The sequence below is a fragment of the Canis lupus genome, chromosome 7 (genome assembly GCF_003254725.2).
Source record: "Canis lupus dingo isolate Sandy chromosome 7, ASM325472v2, whole genome shotgun sequence".
Taxonomy (NCBI): Eukaryota; Metazoa; Chordata; class Mammalia; order Carnivora; family Canidae; genus Canis; species Canis lupus.
The window spans coordinates 29,928,044-29,952,423 of NC_064249.1; the positions used below are offsets into that span (position 1 = coordinate 29,928,044).

Consider the following 24,380-nt stretch of genomic DNA (forward strand, 5'->3'; position numbering starts at 1 on the left):
TCATTAACTCCAAGCCAAACTGACCAAGATAAAGCGAAGAGACACAAATTACCAGTATCAGCACAGAAAGAATGATCATAACTATAAATTTTGGAACATTGAAAGAATATAGAAATATTATGAACAACCTAGTCACAGAACAACCTAATTTAACAACCTAGTCTTAGCAGTGACTAGATCAGGCAGGTAGGTGTGCAAGAATACTCCAAAATAAAAACATCTGGGTCAGCCCAGGTGGCTCAGCAGTTTAGCGCCGCCTTCAGCCCAGGGTGTGATCCTGGAGACCTGGGATCAAGTCCCACATTGGTCTCCCTGCATGGAGCCTGCTTCTCCCTCTGCCTGTGTCTCTGTCTCTCTCTGTCTCTTTCTCTCTGTGTCTCTCATAAATAAATAAAATCTTAAAAAAAATAAAAACATCTGACATTTCTTACTTTCAAAAATCTTCAAAACTTAGACCGTTATCCCCATATCAATGGGAAGAGAGGACTACATATCAATTTAGCTCAAAAATAACTGTAAGTGCTTATAACACATGCTACACACTATAAATGTAAAATAAGAACATCGCCTCTTCTTGTAGTCATACAATCTTCATTTGGTTTAGTGACTCCTGGGGAAACAAACACGAATAAGAGACAATACTAGATTTATTAAAGATCAAAATGCTATCATTTATTGGAGAAGGAAACAAAAAGCAAAACAAGTAAAATTAAGAACAGGTCTTAATTTTAAGATTAAGGTAGGTCTATGATGTCTGGTGGAAAAAAACAGCTTAATTACCAGCAAAATTCTTTCTTTTCAAAATGCATCAGTAAAAAGAAAACATTTGTTGTATGAAAGAGAATATCCAGGTAGCAAAAGTAGCACATAAGAATATATTTTTAGATATAAAAAACTCAGTTCTGCAATCACCAGCATTCAAAATTGAGTTGAGTATCTTTATACAATTACAAAAATTGATTCATGTTTTAACAGTGTTTTAAAAGCTCATCTTATGAGAACAGGCACAATGTTCCGAAGGCATGTAAATTCTCCACGGGCTTTTAAACATCTTTATCCCCAACTTCACAATCAGAATTTACAAAAGCAGCAAAAGGAGAGGGTCGAGAGGATTTTTAATTTTTCCTTTCCTTGTTCAAGGTGGCTAAGTCAAGCAAACATAGTGAAAAAGGCAAAATAAACACTTCTCATAGCAGAAAGACCACAAGATTGAATGTAAACTAGGTTTCTTCTTTAGGATATTTTACAAACACATGATTAGCTTGTACTTAGAATAAGGCTCATTACCTGCAGTATGGAAAGTTCAACACACAGAGAACATTCTGCCCACATACCAGTCTTAATTTGGTCTTGAAGGATACCTCACAAGGTTGTTAAGCCCAGGCAGCCCATTTTTATCAGGGAATGTTTGTCCGCGACATATTATTGAGTTTTTTCATACTAACTATAGTAACATTACCTTGTTGTAAACACACACACCAGCATTAGGTGTTTATTACAAAGCTGTGGATTGACTTTTCATTTCAAATAGCCATGTCTGGTCCACAGGAGGACGATACTGCACCTGTCTGGTGAACTCACTCTTCTCTGCTTTCAGCTCATCCCATCCCACAGGAAAGGTTTTGTGCATTTCTAAGCCCATTATCAGCCCATCAGCTCCTGCTAGGAAGAATGGAATTTGGGGTCAACGTGCATTAACAAAGGCTCTGGGGCTCCCGTGTGCCTCACTGAGCTCCACTCACAAGCTCTAGTGTGAGATCTCTGCCCAGGCTTCGTGAGGCCTTTCTGCGCCACAGAAACCCGAGCAACCCACAACACAGCTTAAGTGTTCCAGAGACTCAAGAGGGAAGAGTTGGAAACAGACCAAAGTAGAACTAAATGGCCTATCTTGAGGGAATTGGGATCAAATTAACTGCACCACACTTACTCTACAAATGCCCAAGATCTCAGAATTTCATATAATTTGTAAACTATGAATCAGGAGGCACTATAAAGTCACATGATTTAACCTCCCATCTGACTTTATAAATAAGAATTTCCAAAAAATCAAAAAATTCTAAATTCTTTTAATATCCTATCAAGACTTTCAATAGAAATCTGTAGTTAACTTCAGTCGTAGGTCTATGAGCTTCTTAAAAACTGCTATCTGCAAAAAAACTACAGTACCTCTTAAAACATCCCCCTAAAATCTTAAGTTTTAAAATAAACTATGCCAAAAACTGAGTAAACACAGAATTTTTTCATTTATTTCCTGAAAATGAGGGTCAAATTTTTAACCAGTTTGCAATCCTGCAGCTGACTTGAGTCAGATGTCTGAGGGAAGAGAAGGCAGGGCAGGCTGGTGTGGGCAGGCCACCCCACAGAGAAGGGAATGCACAGCCATGGGCTGAGTTCTGTTTCCCAATTCACTCACCCATGTGTCACACCGCCACACCTGTCGCTCTCGAGAACCGTCAAAAGCAGAAGCAGCCAAACCAGTATCTCCCACACCCTTTTTTTCAAGGTATGCCCCACTTCTTAATCATCTTTTCTAATGCAAGTATCCAAAAGTCATTTATTTAGATTCATTTCATGAATGTATTTGTTCATGAACAAGCAAACTTTGATTAGGGTGGGAGGGAGATGCAGTCAGGGGATAATCCCCAAAGTCCCTATACAAGAATGATGGAGAGAAGTTCTGAGCACTGAGATCACCAACCCAGTGGAAATGCTCCATGGGGAATGGTATCCCACCTTCCCAGGGAACCTCTGCCCTGGGCAGAGGCAGCCAGGGGCACAGCCATACACAGGATCTGGAAGCCAGAGTTGCCCACAAGCATGACTGGCAGAAGAGGAAACTGCTAGGTAATGAAATGGGTGGGAGAGAGCCACACAGCAGGCTCTGAGGGCCCAGAGAAGGCTGTCTGGGTGTGGGGATTAGCACAGCCCCAAAACAGTGCCCACAGAGGGAAGAGTGCTCAGGGCACTGCTCACATGCAGTTGGAAGGACCACCTCACCTCTAGGGAGCACACTTTGCCATGCAAGGGTCATCTCAATGATTCCTTTCATGCCAAAAATGCAATGACCTCTCCTTCCCTCAGCAGTAAACAGGTAGGATGGCAGGCAGGGGGAAGGAGGGAGGGAGGCAGGAAACAGAAACCACTGGCGGCCTGCAAGCCAGAGGATCTGAACCCTAATTCCCCACTCTCAACAAGGAGGGTTCTTGCAACAGCTCTGTTGCCTGGGAACAGCTTTCTACAGATTTCACATGGATTTCTCCCTCCCACTTTGCACCAGACAAAAACAAGTGTAGGGAAAACCAAAGGGTGAGGTGGCAGGAGGGAGATGCAGGAGTCCAGAAGACCCTGAATGAATGGCAGGACCATCCAAAGCTGCCCAGTGTTCTGACTGGAGCCGTCTGTGCAAACTGGCCACAGGCCTCACATTAGGGCAAAGCAGGCACTTTAACATGAGTACCACCGCCCTCTACTGGTGAGATCTGGAGAGACCCCTACCCTCTGCCTGTCTTCTGTAAGGGAAACAAGACCACCAGCCTGCAAAGTCACTGTGGATATTAAATGAAACCATGCCTGGCAACTCTACCGTGCTGGACATATAATGCTAGATACGTATTTCTTAGATAAATTAATGATCAGATACATTCACCTGTTACCTTCAAAGGTCATCGATTACTCTGGGACTAAGTATTAATACCTTCCTTTTACTGAGATATCATCCACGTACACTGGGCTCCAGGCTAAGCACCTGACACACACCCACTGACGGACAATGATCCAGCAGGAACTGTTATCTCTGGTATTTTTAAACAGAGAAGCCAGAGCTTATGTGACTGAGCCACAGCTCACACCCAGACCTGTGTGCAGTCAAAGCCCACATCCACTAACTACCACAACCCTGGTGACATCTCAAAAGGCATTTTGACCTCATGACCCACAAAGTCAAGTCCAGACACTGAAAAGAGCCATCAGCCTTCTAGTTACTCAGGCTGGCTGGAGTTCATAGAGACAGGCCAGCCTCACATCAGTTCTTAAAAGAAAGAGAACAATGGACACTCCTGAACTCCTTTGGGTCCCTTCCTAGAGTGCTTCCAAGATCTGAGTTATCTCCTGGAGGCGCGTCAGATGTGAAAAAACTCCACAAAACCAGACGGTAGCACATAATTTCCCTTCCTGGCTGAAGGCAGGTTAGGAACCTCGGGATAAGACCAGATGCCCTCCAGAGCCTAGAGAGGACCTGGTAAGCCTGGCTGCTCACTCTGCCCTATGGGACCTGCTCACACCTCCTCAGCTCAGAGGAAAAGGCTAGCCCATCTGAGGTCTCACCTGCAACAGGATAAAGAATTTAGCAACTGGCCACAAGCAAGGAGACAAGTGGGCCACACAGCCTTTGGTTTGGAAATTCCAAAGCAAGCACCCAAGTAGACGAGCTAGGCCTGGGTAAAGAACAGAAAAGCAACCCCAAAGAGACTTCATTGGCGGGCTTGCTTTAGAGGCTCTGCAATACCAAGAACTTTAGCAATCTAGATGGAGCACTTACGACAGGCAGCAAGGAAGAGCTAAAAGGGCACACAAATGAACAATGGAGATCCCACAGATGCAGCAGGAAGCCTCCCCAAAGGGCAAATGGGCAGAAGACAGCACAATGACATAAAGAGACTGGGACCAAGGAAGGCACAGGTTGGGCTAATGAGAACAGGTGAAATAGAGGACAGGCCTCCAGAGCTGCCCCTGGAAACACGGGGCCAGAGAGGAGACTGAAGCCAGGGAGCCCAGGCTCTCAGCCCAGCTCTGCCACCACTGTCGCTTTGGGGGAGCCCTCTAACCCCTCTGGGCCTGATTTCCATGACTGCCCAGCGAGATGACCATCAGCGCTTCATCCCAAGGTTCTTGTGAGGACTAGATGGGGTCCTGGGCACCAAGCAGCATGTGTGGTTAGACAGGGGCTGCAAGGGAACCACGCTACTGTCCATTGCCCCCTCCCCAGTGTTTGTATCTCGGGCACTGTTTCCAGGCCACTGGACAGGCATGCCTCCTACCTGTGGGCCCTGTCTTCCCACCCACTCTTCCCTGGCCCCATTCCGGAGATCGGAAAATAGAATCAGTTTAAAAGCAACATTTATAAATAATGAAAACAAGATAACAGTGGAAAGCAGCAAGATTTTCAGCTTCCGTGAGCTCTTGTGCAAGAGCAAACAGTGTCTGTTCTGTCCATGCACTGTCCCCAATCCAGTTCCAGGAGGTCATGAGAAAAGATATGTGAAGGGGGCGACAGAAAGAAAACCTCAAGAGAAAAAGAGCGTGCACAGAACACGTGTCCTGAAGAGGACACATTCCACCATCAGGTGTGGAATCCAAAGAACGAAGCCAACACCAGTTCAGATTTTAAAACAACACATTATCCTGTGCTATGTCACTCCACGACCAGGCTGTCCATGGGCTTGCATGCAGCTGTGAGGGGAGCAGAATCACGCACTCCCAGACTCCAGAGTAGAAGCACGTCCATGCTGGGTGAGGCGGGGTGGCGCTCTCCATGCTGAGGGCAAGTCCACAAAGCCCCTGATGATCCCAAAACTCTGTCCCTTGTTGCTGTACCCCTGCCACCTCTGACGGGGCTGCCTGTCATCACCTGGGAAGCACTGGCTCCCAAGGCTGATCTGTGGCTGCTTACTGAGGGTTTTATTTAGGAGATTTCAGTGGAATACCATCTAAAGAGGAAACAGGTGCGTAACAAATATTCTACTCCATAAGATACAGAACCCCTTTCATACCGTGCTACAGACATCTGGGTTTGGGAACACAACACTGCCTCTGAAAGCAATCCTCAAATGTTCAGATCACAAGCAACACATTGCTGCAAGAGAAAAGGCACGTGTCTGTAAGACAGAGGTTTAGAAGTTATTTACAGAACTGTCCACCAGCTTCCTTCCACAGCGCCTTCCAAAGTTTTGCACAACTGCCCATGTGTTATGCAAGACATACAGCAAAACACTTCTTCACAGCATCCCTAGGAGAAAAAAAATATAAAGATCAATGGGAGACCATCACCCCAAAGGCCCCTGCAGATTTCCTGGGTGCCCAGAGTAGCACCTAGCAGAGCAGAAAGCACCTAGACTATGGGGTCGACCTACCTGGCATCAAACACCAACTTCAACATCAGTAGTAGTATTGTGGGCAAGTCATTTGTCTTACTGAGTTCCAAATTCCTCATCTGTATAAGGGGATATCCCACTTACCCTAAAGACCAGTCGCAGGAACTAATACAGTGAATAGAGTAAGTATTAAATAACTGATAGCTACTCATGATAACCAAAAGGGAAGACCTGAAGAATGTAAAGATTATCAAAAACCAAGAATGTAGGATTATGCACCCTGAGGTCAACCAGAACCACCAGATGCACTGGACACATTAGATCCAACAGTTACTTGGGCCTTTCTTTCAGCAAACAGCAGAGACTTACTTACGGCTTTCCGGAGTTCCTGAGCACAAAAGGTTCTTTCTACAATGACTGAGCACTTGTTACCTTGCTGCGTCAGGCCTATCCCAGGAGCATACTCCTCAAGATGCAAGGAAAAAGTGTGTGCTCAATGAATTACTGTCCTATTCAGGCAAGCATGCCCATCTCCACACCACACATGGCTACGTGCTAGGGCTTCCCACCCCTGCTCTGTCCCTCTGCTCTCAGCTGTGCTTACAGGAAGGATATGGAAGTCACGAAGGGAGGGAGAGGTGAGTGAATGCATTTACATGGGCGGACACAGTGCTTTAATAGTAAGATAATTCTAGAGCACCATTTCTTAGGATATGCTCTGTACTGTAGTCCCAGGAGATACTCTGCACAAGAAAGGGTTTTACAGCCAAATAAGATCCCTCGTGGCAGCTAACAACACACATATTAAAGGACCTGGAAATTTGCGTAACAAGGAACCCATGTAATTTTGCTTAACCCTTTCCCAAGCTTATTTGACCATGGAACCCTGCTCTACTGTGTAACCACTATTCCTTGGAACACTGTGGAAAGGCTACTCCAGGGGAAGGTACAAACAGAACTGCAGGGCCTACCTCTAGGATCCTGCCCCACTACTTCAGCACATAAAACTCACTGCTACAGCAACCTTCTATCATTTGGTCCATCACTTGTACGTAAGCTCTGTAAATGCCAACCCAGGTCAAGTCTGCAGTCCTGAAGGATAGCACCAAGCAGGCCCAGCTTCATGGGTCCAGAGCCACGTGCGGTTTCACTGGGTCCTGTACTTCAAAGGTTCCACACCTGGTTTAATGCTCTGTGGTTGCCATCTTGAAATTCTCAATCATTTTTTAATAAGGAGCCCACATTTACGTTTTGCACTGCGCCCTGAAAATTATGGAACTGGTCCGTGATTCAAATTGTTAGCAAACAGATAAATAGATCACTGGATGCTCAGGGATGATAGGTTCTGGCTTATTTCCCAAGACAGCACCACTGTACTCTTCTCAGACAAGCCACCATCCTCCCAAACTGGCTGGGTCAGCAGAGTAGTTCCTAACTGCTACCCCCCTAGAATCCATTCCCAAGCCACATGGCTGCCTTTATGTTGATGGGCTTGTGAACTTCTCATCTGATACTCCCCAGCATCTTCAAATCACTGTCAGAAGCAGAGTCGGAATGTATTAGAAGCAAGCCTGCTCTTTCTCCTCCCTTGCTCCCATGCGATTTCTCACGTTTTCAACCCAGCTAAAGAAAAGCTGCTTTTTAGCTACCAGGTAATGACAGAGATGTATGGAAATTAAACTGCTGCATGAGAGCAGAGTCAGGCAAAGATCACACGGCCAGTTCTGAGAGGCCAGCCCATCACTGAAAGTGACAATTAAAGGAGGTGTGGAGGCTGGAAGGGGCCTCTGGCAATGACCTGGCCCAGCCCACTCTGCTTATCCCTGAGTCCTCCCAGGCCACAAGGGTCCAGGGAGCTGCTCAAGGTCACACTGCTAATTAGGAAACTCTGGTCCTCTGAACCCTGGCCCTGACTTTCCCTTCATGAACTCTGCTGAAATATTCTCATCAATGGGGGTACTTCAAGTAAATGAGCTCAGATCCCTCCTTCCTCAGTGATACCAAAGTGACATTCACCTTTGAGACGATCTCCACAAAGCTACAAGTTCAAAGAGTGATTATGTGAACATATGCACTACCTATCACAGGAGAACATACATGCAACCAGAACTGGTGGTCCTGCGCCAATGCCCATCGTCCCTGTACCACAGAGGAGGGATGGAGGGGACCCTCAGCTTACTAAGCTGTAAAGAGGAATACAACATTTACCTATTTGTCTGAAAGAATTTTAGTAATGATAAAATAGTATGTGTTCTCTGAAAACACTCGAAACAAAAGGCCCTTTGCAAATATACTGTCATCCCCCAGTGACAGAAGTCACAGTCCTAAATACAGTTAGTCTTACCTTGCATAGGGTATGAAGGAAAGGCTGTACCTGCAATGAGAACACAGAAGAGACAAAATCAAATGGAGGGAGTCACCAGAAGGAATGACCCCTGAGCTGTGAGGGCACCTGCCCTGATTGGCCCAGACCCTGTCCCTCTCCTCAGCGTGCAGGATGCATGCACACATATGCACACTCGCACACACATGTGAACACACATGCCCTGCCATGCATGAAGGCAGGGGGGGTGTCATCAGTGGCCAGAGAAGAGCAAAAGGCCCATGTAGAGGCAACCCTGTGACCTCAGCTTCACAGGGCCACCCCACCAGCTTTAACCAAATGAGCCAGCAGATCCCACACATCTGGAAGGCACAGAGCCCTACTCTGAAACTACCAAATAAAACCCTGATCAGTTATATTCTAATATTTCACAAATCCTCAACAGAATATAACATCTATCTGACTGGGATAATTTTCTGTTCTCTCCTATAAATTTTAAAAGAAGAGAGAACAGAAAGGAAAAACCCTACTACCAACTACACTATGGATAAAAATATTAGCTGTGATCCTTCAAGAACCGAAGCCCAAAGATATCTTGGTGATCCCTGGTAGCTCAACGCCCTCACCCAAAGAAGGCCCACGAGGGAGGACACCACAACCCTAAAGGACCAGGCGTGATGTACCAGGCAGGTAGTAAGTTGGTCGGCCCTGAGAAAAACACAAAACAGTGTTGGAGGGGATATTGCCATTTGCTCAAGCCCATATAAACGCTAAACCTCTGAAAACTAGGTTCAAATTCAGTCTATAGGCATGAAAAGGCATGTACATATGGGTACCAATTGCATCCCCCTGGAAAAAACAAAATATAAATATAAGCCATCAAACTAGGCCTTTTGGTACCTACTCCCAAAACATGTGTGTCATTAAAAGCAGGCCAGTCTTTCTTCTTATACTCCCCACACACAGAACCTCATTTACTTGTGAGCACAGTACATTCCAAAAAGCATTTGGGAAGTTTCTTTATCCAAGAGTCCAAAATTACTAAAAGGGAGGGTGGGTGCTCAGCTTGTAGTCCAAAGACCCATTTCTGGGTCTTTTCTGTACCACCAAACAGGGATATAGTCGATCTTTGGAAGCTTTAAAACTTCCAGTCCTCTCTCCTTTCCACTAGAGAAAACATTTTTTTTCTGAAGCAGCACACATCTATGGAAACTGTTCAGGTCTCATCCTCTGATAAACTCTGGAAGGATTATAGCAATGTCTCAGAAGCCATCAATTCTGGGTCTGCCAGCACTGCTCTCACTCTGATGTTGGACCGGTTTAGAAGGAACAGGAACCTATAACCCCACCCCTGGCCCCCAGGAACAAGGTCTCCAGCACCCCTTTCACTACACATGGCTCCTGAGCTACAACTCCCTCCCTGGTCTTGCCAATGGCCTCCAGCGCACACACGACCCTACCACCCACAGCCATGTGGTTTTGCCTTTCGTCATTCACCATCCCTCATCTCCTGCTGACAATTCCCTCTTTGTGCATCTGCTAAATGATCCATTCCATCACAAATGTAACTCATCGCTCCTTACCACTCGCCTTCCTCCTATCTGACTCACAAGCCTTGTTCTACTAGCCCCTGTAATACTTCATCATCTTTGTTCCTACCAGACAGAAGTGACTGAATAACAGTTATAATACCTCAAAATCAACCATGAGCTCTGCTAAAAACTACTGCAGCAGGCAAACAGCCTTCCCTGCCCACCTAAGACCACTAATGCCATCTATCGGCACTGGGCTGAGTCAACAGGATTTCACTCTGGAGTCTGATTTCACCGGCATCATTGAGAATTCTTAAATTGAAAAGTTTCTATGCTTTTCTAGCCTCCTACCCTACCCACACCACGTGGGATTTCATCTCCTTTGGCTGCGTTAGACAGCGACGTGGGCAGAGGGTATTTAAAACATCACTTACCACGTCAGGGCCAAGGACTGCAAGATACAGAAGATGAGTGCGAGCCCCTTGATATGCCACTGAAAGAACAACAGGTGGTTAGAGCGCAGGCTGTGATGGGAGGCACGCGCCACAAAGACTCAGGAAAATTAAAATACATACTTACCCAAAAGGCGGAACACAGGGTGAGTGCAAAACACAACTGGAGAGAGGGGAAGAACAATAATGAATACGGTGACAACATGGAGGAAAATACTCTTAAGACTTCACCATTCTTGGCAAACTTAAAATCCTCACCCCACTGCAGTAACCAGATTCTGTGATGATCCCCACAACCAAAGGTATCCTTCCTTTCAAAGCACTGGACCCAGGTAAGCACCCATGTTTGGCAGAAGAGTTAAAAGTCCCAATGAAATGAAATCAGCCAAATAAGAACTGATGCAGAATAAAAAGAAATGAATCCTCTTTGACTTTCAAGTTTTCCCAAATTCTCTGCCCAGAAAATAAAATCACATCACTGGTCGGTCACCCTCATCGATCCATCTTTTCCTTCAAATGTACTAAAATAGGTAGAACATACACCTCTGTATTTTAACCCCCATCAAAAAACTTGTGTCTGGAGCAGAAAAGGCACGCAAGGACAAAGGGTAACATGAGACATCAGACAGTTGGTTATTTGTTTACATGTCACCTAACACCTTCTCTGAGTCCTTTCTTAGAAAGTTCTTTCTACAAGAGACTTGTCTGGACCATCCATATCCAGGACTGGCCGAGAACAACGGCACTTGAGCTGACGGTCACACCTGTCCTCACCTCTTCTATAACGTAGCTACCAATAAATATGTCCTAAAGATTTCCTCTGTGTCCAGTATTGTGTCCAAAGCTCCAAAAGGACATGTAATCAACAGCAAACATGGACACAGCCCTAGAGAACTTACCATTTGAACAAATGACATGGACAGAAATGAAACTAAAAATAAAAGTGCACTGATCAAGTCCCAGATGTTGCAATAAAGGTAACTGTAACAGAAGGCCAGTGAATGTGGTCTGGAATGATTTTGACAGCCACAAAGAAGAGAGCAGCCCAAAGAGAAATGGGACGACACGCTGAAGGCACTGTTGCCCGAGCAGGGAACAGGTGTGACAGGCCATGAGGATAGCAGACCCGCATCAGAAAAATGGACAAAAACACACACAGTGGCACAGTCAGATAATGCTGAGACAAGAATGAGCTCCAGGACACCAGACGCCCACTCCAGAGTGAAGCCACTCTGAAGTACTTCCTCCAAGCTTTGCCCAGGTGGCTTCACCTGTCACCAGGAAGACGTCCCAGTTCTCTTGCCACCACATCTGTTCGGCTACTCTGACCAGCCCTCTGGGGGTACAGAGCTGCCAGGATACACCATCCAAAACACCAGGGGAATAATCATCAGACACAGAATTCTCCCTCTGCCACAGTGGTTACAGGCATTGGGCAGTACGTTAAGATGAAAGGATAAAGAAAAGAGGTTTTTAGGTTGAAGATGAAAAAAGATTCCATAGAGCAAAAATAAAAAGTCCTATCTCACAAGTGCAGCTGAAAGGCAGGCCTTACCAGCACCATGATGGTTGCAATCAAACGCGTCGGCTCAAACATTCGCTTCAGCTGCTTCATCGGCCCCATGAGGAAGACAGTGCTAAAAGGCAAACATACACAAGCCGTTCAGACCAGACCTGCACCAGGCACGCCCCGCTGCCTCTCCATCACCCCCCAGGATCACCCACTGGTGATCACAGCAGCAAGAGCAGTCGACACCTGAGAAGTCCTTACTACATGCCAACTGCTACTGTTACAGGCCTTTTGCGCTTTCTTCTCATCTAATCCTTTAATAACCTGTGGCGGTGATGACACGAATCATCATACTTACTGTGCAGAAGAAGAAATTGAAGCCCCAAACGATCTGTTACCTACCCAGGAACCCCCAACTCCTCACGCTGGAAGTACATGGCGTCTGATTCCAGAACCACACCCAGAACCACGTTACAGGACCCCTCTAAGAGGTGCCTGCCACCTTGCCTCCTTCACCATCCACAAACCAAACCAAAAACTTGGGTAATTTTAAGATTTTATTTATTCATTCATCAGAGACACAAAGATAGAGGCAGAGACATAGGCAAAGGGAGAAGCAGGCTCCCCATGGGGAGCCCAATGCGGGACTCGATCCTGGGACCCCAGGATCATGACCTGAGCCAATGGCAACCACTGAGCCACCCAGGTGCCTCAAGACTCGGGTAATTTTAAAAAAGAAAAACCACACCTGACAGGTTCAGGTTGCTGATACTAAAAAGTAGAGCATTTCACTTTCTTTCATAGTCTCCAGAGAATAATTCTACTGATGGTATCACCTATTATTTGTTCAGTGTTTGCTAAATGCTAGATAGGACACACTTGACCTCATTTCATAGCCCAGTAACTCTGTGAGTTAGGTGTTATTACACTTATTTACTTGAGAGATGAGAAAAATGAAGCTCAGAAAGGTTAATTTACTTATCCACAGTCACAAAGCTAGGAGAGCCAGCATTCAAACCCACATCTACTAGATCCAAAGTGCCAAAAGACATCTAGTGATTTCCACGTGAATGGAATAATAAAATAAAAATAAAATAATAAGAGCAGACCCCCAGGCTGAACTCAAGCGTTGGGTCTCTCACGTCTCTAGATTCCTGGCAAAAGTGTGGCATCACTTTTGGCATCACCCCATGTGGCATCACCCCGGCAGTTGCCTGTAACAGCCAGCATTTAACATGAGCTACCAGGTATTTGGTAAAAACAAATTTAAAAAGTAAGTCCACCTCTCTTTAAAGCGCCATTAAGTTTCAACCTGAATTCATGGCCACACTCTTAGCTCAGGTATTTGAGCTGAGTGCACTCTTTACCCAACAGTGAACAAGAAGCAAGAGCCAAGGCTGCCCATAAAAATTAAATGTAGGGATCCCTGGGTGGCGCAGCGGTTTAGCGCCTGCCTTTGGCCCAGGGCGCAGTCCTGGAGACCTGGGATCGAATCCCACGTCAGGCTCCCGGTGCATGGAGCCTGCTTCTCCCTCTGCCTGTGTCTCTGCCTCTCTCTCTCTCTCTCTCTCTCTCTCTGTGCGACTATCATAAAAAAAAAAAAATTAAATGTAGCATATATACAAAAATATAACAGACTATAAGTAAAGCCATAAACTCCTAGACAGCATCCTGGAAATAACTGTTTGATCCCTTTATTACTTCTGTAAGCACTGCTACCAAGAGGCGATCCTATTAGGGTTTGCTAAATAGTTCTCTGCACTAACCAACACACTCCTGTATTTATACTCTATTTACAGACTCTACATTCAACCAACACTGTCTGCCCAAAGCAAAGCCCTCCAAAAGTTAGTATTTGAGACGGCTTTAGAGGCAAAATTAGACATCTCTGACAGCCAGCAATTTACTATCACAAGCATTCATAAAGTAAGCTTCTAGAAGGTAACTAGAGTTGTGTACTCAAACATCTGGTTAATATTTGCAGCCCAAAACAGAGCTAGGTTTGGGAACAATTACAAATAGGTAAAGCAGAGGTACAGCCCTTGTCAAGTGGCTCAGAGACTTGTAACAAAATCAGTGTAATAAAATGCTATCTGTGCTGTCATATAAATATATTGGGATATGCAGAGTCCCATAGGAAAGAAGAGGTCATTGATTCTGGGTGGGGGTGGGGAGAGGTAAGAGGAGACACTGAATAGAAATGGTGACTTCTGAGCCAAATCTTGACAAAGCAAGGATTCGCTTAACGGAGGGGGCAGGATACAAAGAGGAAGATGTAATGGGGCAGCACGTGAGGCAGAGAAATTAGCCCCAGAACTGACACAAGGACATTTGGGGGGATTCAAGAAGGTCAGCCTGGCTGGGGAGTGGGACTGGGTAAAGCCACATCTCAAAGGGCCTCTCCTGCATGCATGCACCTGCAGGGGGAATGGGTACCACTAAAGAAAGGGAGACAGGGCTACAACCAAACGGCTCTCTACAGGTCTGTAGGAAATGGCCTGGACAAGAATGAAGGAGGCAGAGAAGCTGGCAGAGGAACCCTGTAGTAGTTCAGGTGGGAAGCGATACAAGCCAGAGCGAAGAGCAGCTCAAGTGCCACCATCTCTAGGCAGCTCAGGTGCCTCCCACTCCCCAGGTCAGAGCATGACAGCCACCCCTCCCTGAGCAGTCTTTCTCCACCCCCTATTAGGTTATCAGTTCATCTATCTGTCCGCCTGCCTGGCTGCCCAGTAAGCTCCACTGCGGCAGGAAGCAAACCACACTTGTCTGTGAGTGCTCAGAGCCCAGCCCAGGGTGTGATCAAGGCTTACTCACTGAGCACGTGAGCCCAACAGTCAGGGACAACAGCCATGGAGACAAAGAGGAAGGAGCCATTAAGAGGTCAGCACCAAGCCATCGTGAGTAATAACAGGGTCCAGGGCTTTGACGCCCAGGACTCGGAGGCCATTCACTGACATACAAGGGAAAGGAGAAGGAAAGGAAGGGTCACAGAGTTCAGGTTCCAGGGGGCCAAGCAGGTAGAAGTCAGGCCAGCACTTCCGGCTGGGAACAGGACTGGTGCCATCAGCATACAAGTGTGGCTGAAGCGTGAATTGCACTTGACCTGGGATATCTGTGCACCTGCAGCATGCAAAATAGGCTGTCCACCTCCAGGGGGTACTCTGTTAGCTGCCCTGCCCTCATGAGCCAAGAGCCAGGTCTGAGATGGTCTTATCTGGACAGAATAATAATACATCACACCTGCAGCCTCTGGTGCGGTGAGCCTTTTAAAACCACCACTCAATCTCTGGCAGCTGCAGGCCAGAGTGCAGAGAGGATCGTGCTGTCAAGCCGGAAGAAATCATTCAACCACTGTGTGCCACGGTTCCCTCATATATAAAAATCACAATAAATTTATCCCAGGGGATTTCAAAAATAAACTAAGATAAAAAATATCAGGGTGGGGCGCCTGGGTGGCTCAGTCAGTTAAATGTCCGAAAACTTGATTTTGGTCATGATCTGAGGGTTGTGGGATCGAGCCCTGTGTCGGGATCCACACTAACCCCGGAGTCTGCTTGTCCCTCTCTTCTGCTCCTCCCCTATAAACCCCTCATGCGCTCATGCACAATCCCTCTCTCTCCCTCTCAAAAACAAGATTTTATTTATGTATTTATTTGAAAGAGAGCACAAGCAGGGGGAGAGACAGAAGGAGAAGCAGGCTCAGTGGGGAGTCCCAATGCAGTGTTAGATCCCAGGACCCCAAAATCATGACTCAAGCCAAAGTCAGATGCTTAAACAACTGAGCCACCCAGCCATCTCAAAATAAAATCTTTAAAAAATACATATATATGCTAAAATATTTTGAAGGGATAGGATATAAGATGTATGTTATTTTGGGGGGGATGTGATGTATTTTAACTACTACTCACCACATCCTTCGAACTATTAAAGCATCCTCCTGGGATACCTGGGTGGCTCAGGATATGATCCCAGGATTTGGGATCGAGTCCTGTATCGGGCTTCCTGCAAGGAGCCTGCTTCTCCCTCTACCTATGTCTCTGCCTCTCTCTGTTGAGTCTATCATGAATAAATAAATCTTTAAAAAATAAAATTTAAAAAAAATAAAGCATCCTCCTTCATCTTCCTTGAGCACAATCCACACCCATTGTCCCATCTAGTGATTGGCTATGGTTAGATTAAAAATAAATAAACAGTTACCTCCCAATTGATGCGATGTTACCAAAGGTATAAAACACTGCAAAGAGGTACAGTCCCTTCCTGGGCACCCAGAGCAGAAGAGTTCCCTGGAAGGTAAAGCACAGGGCGTTTGCACGGGGAGAAAGCCCTCCTGCCACAGCCATATAATCAAGGGTGGACAGAGACACCCACTCTCCCCTCCCACCGCCCTCAGCACCTCCCTTATCTCTCTCTCCCAGCCATGCTTCTCACAAAGAGCAAAAGAGAGAAGGAAGTGAACAACAGAGATGGAGGGAAGGAGGGACAGGGTGGGGAAAAGCTGAGGGGGGTGGGGGGGAGGAACATCTTACCAGTAGTGAGCAGACAATTCCTGCGGCAAAACACGCGATGAAGCCTTTTATTCTGGTACTCCAGCTTAATGAAGATGCCTCAACAACCTGAAATTTTTTAAAAACTGATTACATACATGTATATGCATATTTGAGCACCAAAAACAATGAGATTTAGTAGTGAGATGTAGTGTGTGAGTCTGTGCTGAGGAAGGCAGGAGCAAAGAATCCGACTCACTCACTCAGAGCTACAGGAGCCGAGTCATGGAATCCAGCTCCTTATCCATCCATGAATCTTCTCCAGCAGCGGCTAAGAGGTTACTGAGCTTCTAGATGAACATCCCCAGAGGTGGAAACTCTCCACCTGAAGCACAACCACTTCGCACACAGTAAGGCAAGACAGTAGGCCCTAGAGAAGCCAGAACCCTTGCCATAGCCGTGGCAGGACAAGGACAACTGCACAGGCACGACCCCCGCCAGGCAGGGGCCCGGCAAGCGGGGGCAAGACAGCAGACAGCAGCATCTCTGAGAGCCCAAAGGATTAACAGCTGTCATCTGTGCCAGGGCTTTCAGCTGAATCTATTCACTTCTGGCACCAGCCAAGTCACCCAAGTGGGAGACAAATCCTAGTTAATTCATTACTGCCCCACTCATCTGACTGTAATTAATCCCTCCCCAGAGCAAAGTTCAGAGGATGCCAAGATTTCCCAAAACAGCTCTGCTAAAACAGGGCAGCCTGCAAGTAGCCCCCACAAGTTTTTCCCCCATGTGTAGAGAACTTAGGCAAGAGACCTTCCTAGTCTGTCCACCTCATGAAAGGGGCCATGGCTGCTTCAAGCTGGGGACAGGCAGCTGCCACTGAGACTGCAAGTCCTGCCTAGCCAGCCAGTGTATTCACACAAGGCTCACCTTGTCTGGCCCCCCAGTCTCCATCCCGCAATGAGAGAAAGCTGCCAGAAAACACTCCCACCAGCTCAAGAAGGAAAGTGGTAGCAGAAGCTGCAAGGGCCGCTGGACCGGCAACTCCTTCAGCCTTGACTGTTCCCAGCTCAGGGACTGTTCTCAATCGTGTCTCCAAACTTCCTACCAAACTAGAAGCTTGAAGAGAAGGACTAGTGGCTCTCCCAGGGGTGGCCAGCATTGCTACAGAATGGCTTCATTTCTTCGGGAGAAAGGTAGTATTCAGGGCAGGTTATCAAAACAGCTTTTCCTCCAACTATATATAATCATATATTTTTGTTTCGTTTTAAGAAAGGGAGAGGGGGACAGACAGAAGGAGCAATAGAGGACCTTCAGCAGGCTCCACGCCTAGCACAGAGCCTGACACAGGGCTCGCTCTCACCACCCTGAGATCATAATATGAGCCAAAATCACAAGTCGGATGCCTCACCGACTAAGCTACCCAGGCGCGCCTCTATTCACACATATTTAAAGGGGGTTCATGACACTGCAATTCCCCATCACACACACAGCACTTGCAGAAGCATGTGGCACCAATGGACACTGCACAGAAAGGCACCACTGGGGATGGTAACACACAGTAGGAACAGGATATCGGGACCTCACAGATGGGCCACCTGCTTCCACGCTGAGGAAAACCCCTCCTCCAAAATGAGGTACATGATGCCCTGTCACCAGGCTGGACAGGCACCTGGACAATCAGGTCAGACTTCTAACATATTCAAGATGCCATCAAGAAGAAAATAAAATCAGAAGACACCACTCTTCCTACTCATGCAAGAAACAAAGAGCTTACTTTGCCAAGGTAGAAAGTAAGAACTGACCTGCGCACAGGGAGACAAGTGTGACAACAGAACTGGATTAGATTCATGGCTCGAGCACTATTTGGCATCAGGAGGGATATTTTAAGAGGATAAACCATAAGGTTAAGTGTCAAGTTTGAGGTGGCCTTGGCATTTAGAGTACTAAAAGGTCTCAACAGGACAGTGAGATTCCAGTCCTCGTAAAGATCAAGCTGACACAAGGAAAAAGCAGTTCTGGTTTCTTCCTTCAGAAAGGAAAGTGACATGTTGATTCTACAAGTCCCTCAAGCTGAATTTCCATCCACACGTCATCCAACTTGGCAAAATGAGGGGAGAGGGACAGATAACTATTCATCCGTGTGCTTTCCCACCCAGAGTCACTGCAAGTCTTTTACACGCTTGGTCACAGCAAGAGGAAAGTGCTGTTCCACTTCTTCCAACTGGTCTCAGTGAGAGCTAAGCACTCCTTTTCGCCAATTTACAAAAATGAACTCAGTTGATAGAAAATGCCTCTCTAAATTCATGGCTGCTGGAAACTGCTGGGGCACTTTCTGGAAATTAGAGAGGCTAAAATAGTACCTGGATAGAATTTGCAGGCAATCTGCACACAAGCTGTCTGATTGGAGGTTAGGAACAAAGGTCCCTTTGACTCTGGGATGTAGAGAGAAGAAAGGTTCTTGCCAAAATGAAGGAAAGCTAAGAACTGTTTGAGGAAAGAGGGCTGATAACCAGAAGAAGGTGAGAAAGGAATCTGCTTCATTCCCGGGCTTTCAAACCAGATCCCACTCATTCCTTCCTCATCCCTGGAATTCTTTATGGCAAAAATAAAACCTATACTTTTAAAAATAAGCCCACTAAAACTAAAGGTTGAAGGCGTATTTATGACGGTGAGGTATCAATTAAAAACCTCGTCATAAGGCTCTTCGTAATGAAGCACTGCCAAGCAGTTTTTATACCTAGTTTCCTGTGTAGGAGAAACTGAACTAGTCATGCTTTTATTGTTCACATTAAAAGAATAAAAATTTGAAAAGCACTCATTTATGGTGCCTTCTGACAACTTCAATAATTTTATTTGAAGAGCCTGTAGGCCACGTAGCCCAGCTTACAAAACAGAAATTTCAGCACACAGTTCTCCAGCTTTGCCAACTTCAAGCCATGGGAAATGTGAGACAATCGAATCAATACCAACAATTTAAAGGAAGCCCAAATTAGTAAAAATCAAGCCAAAAACAATCCTGAAAATGAGTTCAGCCAGCTACAAAATGTTTCCCAGGAGTCTGGGACTCAGGAAATGGCTACATTGATGTATGTAAACTGGAAATCACACCTGGAAAGAGGAAATAGACAACACTACTTCAGAACAAGAGAGCAGCACCCACTCTTTTTTTAAATAGATTTAAGAGGTGGCTGAGCTTACAACACTTTAAAGCCCTTCACTATGTCCAACACAGGCATGAACCATTTTAGGTTAAAAAAAAAAAAAACTCAGCATTTATATTTTCAGTCTGTACTAATCACTCATTCTTAAGGGTCTGCTTCATGATTATTTTCTAAATATATAATATCTGCATCATCTGTCAACACTCCTCCCCCAAGCGTCTTCAGGATGATAAAGTGTCTCCTTCTTGAACCCTAGCTGCTCATAAAAGCGTGATGAATGACAGTCCACAGGGCATAATGCTTTCAGATACAAATGACTGTCAACTACCGAGTTCTCTTAGGCTGGGCCTGGGGTTTGACTTCACAGTTCATAACAGAAGCCAGAAACCAAAACCAAAACAATTCATGAAATTACTCCTGAGCCTTGACCAATTAATAAAGGCAACCAATTACAAAAGAACCCACAGAGCTGTTTTGAAATGTTAAAAAAAAAAAAAAAAAGATAAACTCCAATTCCTGTAATACTCAGTTCAGTTCTTATAGCGTTACTTCTTCAAGATGAAGATTCAGAGAGTAAGCTTCTGAGTTCTAAGATTTCACGGAGGAGGTGAAGGTAGCAGCGTCACACAAAATGCAGAAGAAATCAGCAACGGCAAAAGCGGGTGAAAGCAGTTGGCTGAGAACAAACCACGAGAGACACCGATTCAGGTTAGAAGGAAAACATGGGCTTCGAGCTGAAGGAAGCCTTAACGTTTCAAACGTTCAACACCTTCAGTTTATATCTGGGAAACCTGGGGCCCATGGAACGCACACCCCAAAGTAAAATGTCATTTTGTCATCCAGAAAGGAAAACAAACACAAAGGCGAAAAAAAGCACTGGAAATAGGAAGTGAACATTCGGCGTGGCTCTAGAACACAGGGCCCGAGTGCCCAGGTTCCAGGTGGGCCCCGGCCCTCTCTCGCAGCAGGCCCACAAACGCGCGGGCAGTACCTCCCGGTCCCGGGCAGACGGCGGGCTCAGGGGAACCAGAGCGGGCCCTGCCCTCCAGGAGTTCCCGGTTCGGCGGCGGAGACGCGTCACAACGACAACAGGTGCCCAAGGTCGGGCGGGAGTGTCACAGCCACAGCTAAGCGCCGCCGGAGCGGGCAGCGGGCAGGGGAAGCTGCAGCCCCCCGCCCGGCCCAGGCTACCTACCGGGATGCGGGCCCCCTCCGCCAGGCTGCCGTTCCCGGGGCGGCGCCGCCCTCCGGAGTGGGCCGCTCGGGCGGGGACCGCAGAGGGGCGCGGGGCAGCACCGCCCGGGGCGCAGGGCCGGGAGCGCGGCACCTGCGAGAGGAGCCGGGAGGACCCGCGGGGGGGCGCACGGGGAGGACCGCGGGGGGGGGGCGGCGCACGGGGAGGACCCGCGGGGGCGGGGGGGCGCACGGGGAGGACCGCGGGGGGGGGGCGCACGGGGAGGACCCGCGGGGGGGGGCACGGGGAGGACCGCGGGGAGGGCGCACGGGGAGGACCCGCGGGGAGGGCGCACGGGGAGGACCCGCGGGGGTGGCGCGCACGGGGAGGACCCGCGGGGGGGGGCACGGGGAGGACCCGCGTGGGGGGGCGCACGGGGAGGACCCGCGTGGGGGGGGCACGGGGAGGACCCCCGGGGGGGGGCGCACGGGGAGGACCCGCGGGGGGGGGCACGGGGGGGCGCACGGGGAGGGTGCACGGGGGTGGGTGGCGCACGGGGACCGCGCCGCTTTCCAGGAAAAGCCTGGAAGCCCCGCCCGGTCCCCGCGGGCCCGCAGCCAGCGCGCTCACCTCGGCCAGGCCGCCCCGGTCCTCGGTGTCCTGGCCGCTCAGCACCTTCTTCAGCTTGTCCATCCCGGGCCGGGTCCGCACGGCGCAGCCCCGCTCGGCCGCCTGTTGCGCCTGTCGCGCCCGCGGAGTCGGCGGCTCTTCCGGGTGCCCGGGCCGCCCCCGCCGCCGCCCGCCAACCACGGCGCGCCCCGCCCAGGTACCTGCCCACCTGGCGGCCGCCCGCGCAGGCGCCCAGCGGCTCCCGGGCCGACTGCGGGGGGGGGGGGGGGGGGGGGGGGGGGGCGGGATCGGCCCCGGGGTCGGCCCCGCCTGGAGCTGCTCCCGCGCCGAGGTCCAAGCCGGACACGCCCCCTTCCCGGCCCTTCGGGGCTCGGTCCACCCACGCTGCGTCCCTTCCAGGCGTCGGAGTGTTTTTCTCCTTAACGTTGCCGCACAGCCTGCTCTAGATTGAACTTACTCCAGGTGGCTTCCAGGGAAACGATTTATTTTTAAATCACTTGTGACTTAGTCTAGACCGAGCTACTGTGATCCCAACTGAAAACGCTGCTAGAGGTGTGATCTGGGCAAAAACTTGAAGAACTTGGGTGAGGGCGTGGGGAAAGGCCTAGTAGCCTGCGGAGCTGCGCTGGAACCGGCTCCTGCGCCGATGGTCCCCCGCGGGAGAATCCGGGTGGCCCGCGTAGCCCCCGGACAGGCCCGGAGGCAGCACGCAGGCTCGCATCTCATCTCGGGCCGCTGCCCGGGAATGCCTGGGAAGCTAACTTCAAGATTAGCTCGGCTCAGAAAAGCAAATCCACAGTGAGGCTGCCGGGAGCACACGCTGGAGAATCTGCCCCGCTGCTGGCCCCCAACAACCCCCCCCCCCAACACACACACACACACACACACACACACACATACAACACTAGTGAAAGAGTAGGAATGTGTGTCTGGGTGGAGAGAATTGAGATGTTACCAAGCACTTGGTCCTGTTAAGAATTATAAATCAGGCAAAGGGATTTGCTCGGGACCCTATTCAAGTCACTCAGATGGCTGTAGTTACACCCCTTAACGTGATTTCATCTGTATGGAGACTCAAACCTGCTTAGGCATAATTCTAGTTTACATCTCAGATCTCCAATAACAAATGCTGTTGTGGGGATCCCTGGGTGGTGCAGCGGTTTGGCGCCTGCCTTTGGCCCAGGGCGTGATCCTGGAGACCCGGGATCGAATCCCACGTCGGGCTCCCGGTGCATGGAGCCTGCTTCTCTCTCTGCCTCTCTCTCTCTCTCTCTCTCTCTCTCTCTGATGACTATCATGAATAAATTTTTTTTAAAAATGCTGTTGTGTTTTCCCTGTTGATCCTTACCCCCCTTGTTCCACTCAGGTAAATTCCGACACATCCTTCGAGACTCCTCAAATACTCAGGCAGAGTGGGAAGTTCATCCATCGTGAAGTTAGGAAGATCTGGGAGTTGGAACGATATAACCATCGCTTACCAGCAATGTGGCATTGAACAAGTTCCTTAACCTTTCTGGTCCTCAATATTCTCGTCTGTAAAATGGACATGAATGAGTACCTCTGAAAGTTTTTGTGCAAAGTACACGTGGCGGTGTGCAGGGAGAGCCTGGAATGCGGTAGGCATCCTGTGGCATCTAATGGAAGCCAGTTCTACTCTGCTATCTCCTCTGAAGCCTTCTCCAGCTCAGCCCACACTGACACGGCAGTTGCTCCATCCTCTGTGCTCCCACATTTTAAATCTCACACTATTACCGTTATTCATGTTCAAGCGTCTCCTTGTGAGGTCCTCACAGTTCCACGCATTCTTTATCCTGACAATCCAGAAAAGCACCTAGAAAATAGTGCTCAGTAAATATCATTAAGTGAAAGAAGGAAGGAGGGAAGGAGAAACTTCGTGAATGCTTTTGCAGTTGTGTGAATTGTAACAGATTGGCAGGAAGGGCAACACTTAGAAAACAAATCCACCTGTCATATCCTTCCACTGAGGCACCTTGAATGCAATAGATGCTTATATAACAGCATGCTGTTTCCTGGCAGCACCAAGTCTCCATTTTTCTGTTTCTCTAATATAAAATTCCAGAGGTACTCCCAAAAATTAGTGCAGAAATTGCAACGGTTCACAGAGGCTAAGAAATATTTTTCATTATTAAACACTTCATATTACTCTCTAATGTGTATATATGTACGTCTAGGTATAACATACATGGAATATGGGACTAATTCAAAGACATGGAAACAAATAGCTTTTTCATAATAACATTTAAAAAGATTTCATTACATTTTCAAAGTCAAAAATTTTAACTGTAAATACTTAAAATTTAATTTTTAACATGTTAATTATAAATTATATTTCTTTCCTTTAACTTTTGTGGATGATTTTTAATATTTTAGAAAAATAGCTCTTGAAAACTTAAAAAATAGCTTTGGGGGCACCTGAGTGGCTCAGTCGGTTAAGCCTCTGCCTTCAGCTCAGGTCATGATCCTGGGTCCTGGGATGCAGCCCTGAGTCAGACTCCCTGCTCAATGGGCAGCCTGCTTCTCTCTCTCCCCTGCTCATTCTCTCTCTCTCAAATAAATAAAATCTTTTTTAAAAAAATAGCTTTTGGGGCACCTGGGTGGCTCAGTGGTTGAGCGTCTGCCTTCTGCTCAGGGCGTGATCCAGAGGTCCAGCATCAGGTTCAGCATCAGGCTCTCTGCAGGAACCCTGCTTCTCCCTCTGCCTATATCTCTGCTTCTCTCTGTGTGTCTCTCATTAAAAAATAAATAGGGCAGCCCTGGTGGTGCAGCGGTTTAGCACCACCTGCAGCCCAGGGCGTGATCCTGGAGGCCTGTGATCGAGTCCCAGGTTGGGCTCCCTGCATGGAGCCCACTTCTCCCTCTGCCTGTCTCTCTCTCTCTCTCTGAATGAATGAATAAATAAATAAATAAATCTTTAAAAAAAATAAAATATTTTTAAAAAATAAATCATAGCTTTTATTTTGAAATTGAATTTATATTACTATAATATAGTCTAATTTGGTAA

The 24,380-nt window shown here is 47.7% G+C and overlaps 1 protein-coding gene across 2 annotated transcripts; it reads right to left on the reverse strand.

The window, feature by feature from the left end:
• Positions 1–646: 646 nt before the first annotated feature.
• On the reverse strand, positions 647–22,844 carry SFT2D2 (SFT2 domain containing 2). 2 transcript variants are annotated; one of them, XM_049112348.1, is made up of 8 exons: positions 22,707–22,844; positions 16,433–16,519; positions 16,104–16,189; positions 11,952–12,033; positions 10,524–10,559; positions 10,379–10,437; positions 8,434–8,463; positions 647–6,004 (listed from the first exon to the last, which is right to left on the reverse strand). In XM_049112348.1, the coding sequence occupies exons 1-8, from the start codon at positions 22,827–22,829 to the stop codon at positions 5,965–5,967; spliced, it is 543 nt and encodes a 180-aa protein (XP_048968305.1). In that variant the 5' UTR covers positions 22,830–22,844; the 3' UTR covers positions 647–5,964. The 2 variants fall into 2 exon arrangements, with proteins under 2 accessions (XP_048968305.1, XP_025286230.1); XM_025430445.3 differs by lacking the exon at positions 22,707–22,844 and adding an exon at positions 21,359–21,517.
• Positions 22,845–24,380: the final 1,536 nt, after the last annotated feature.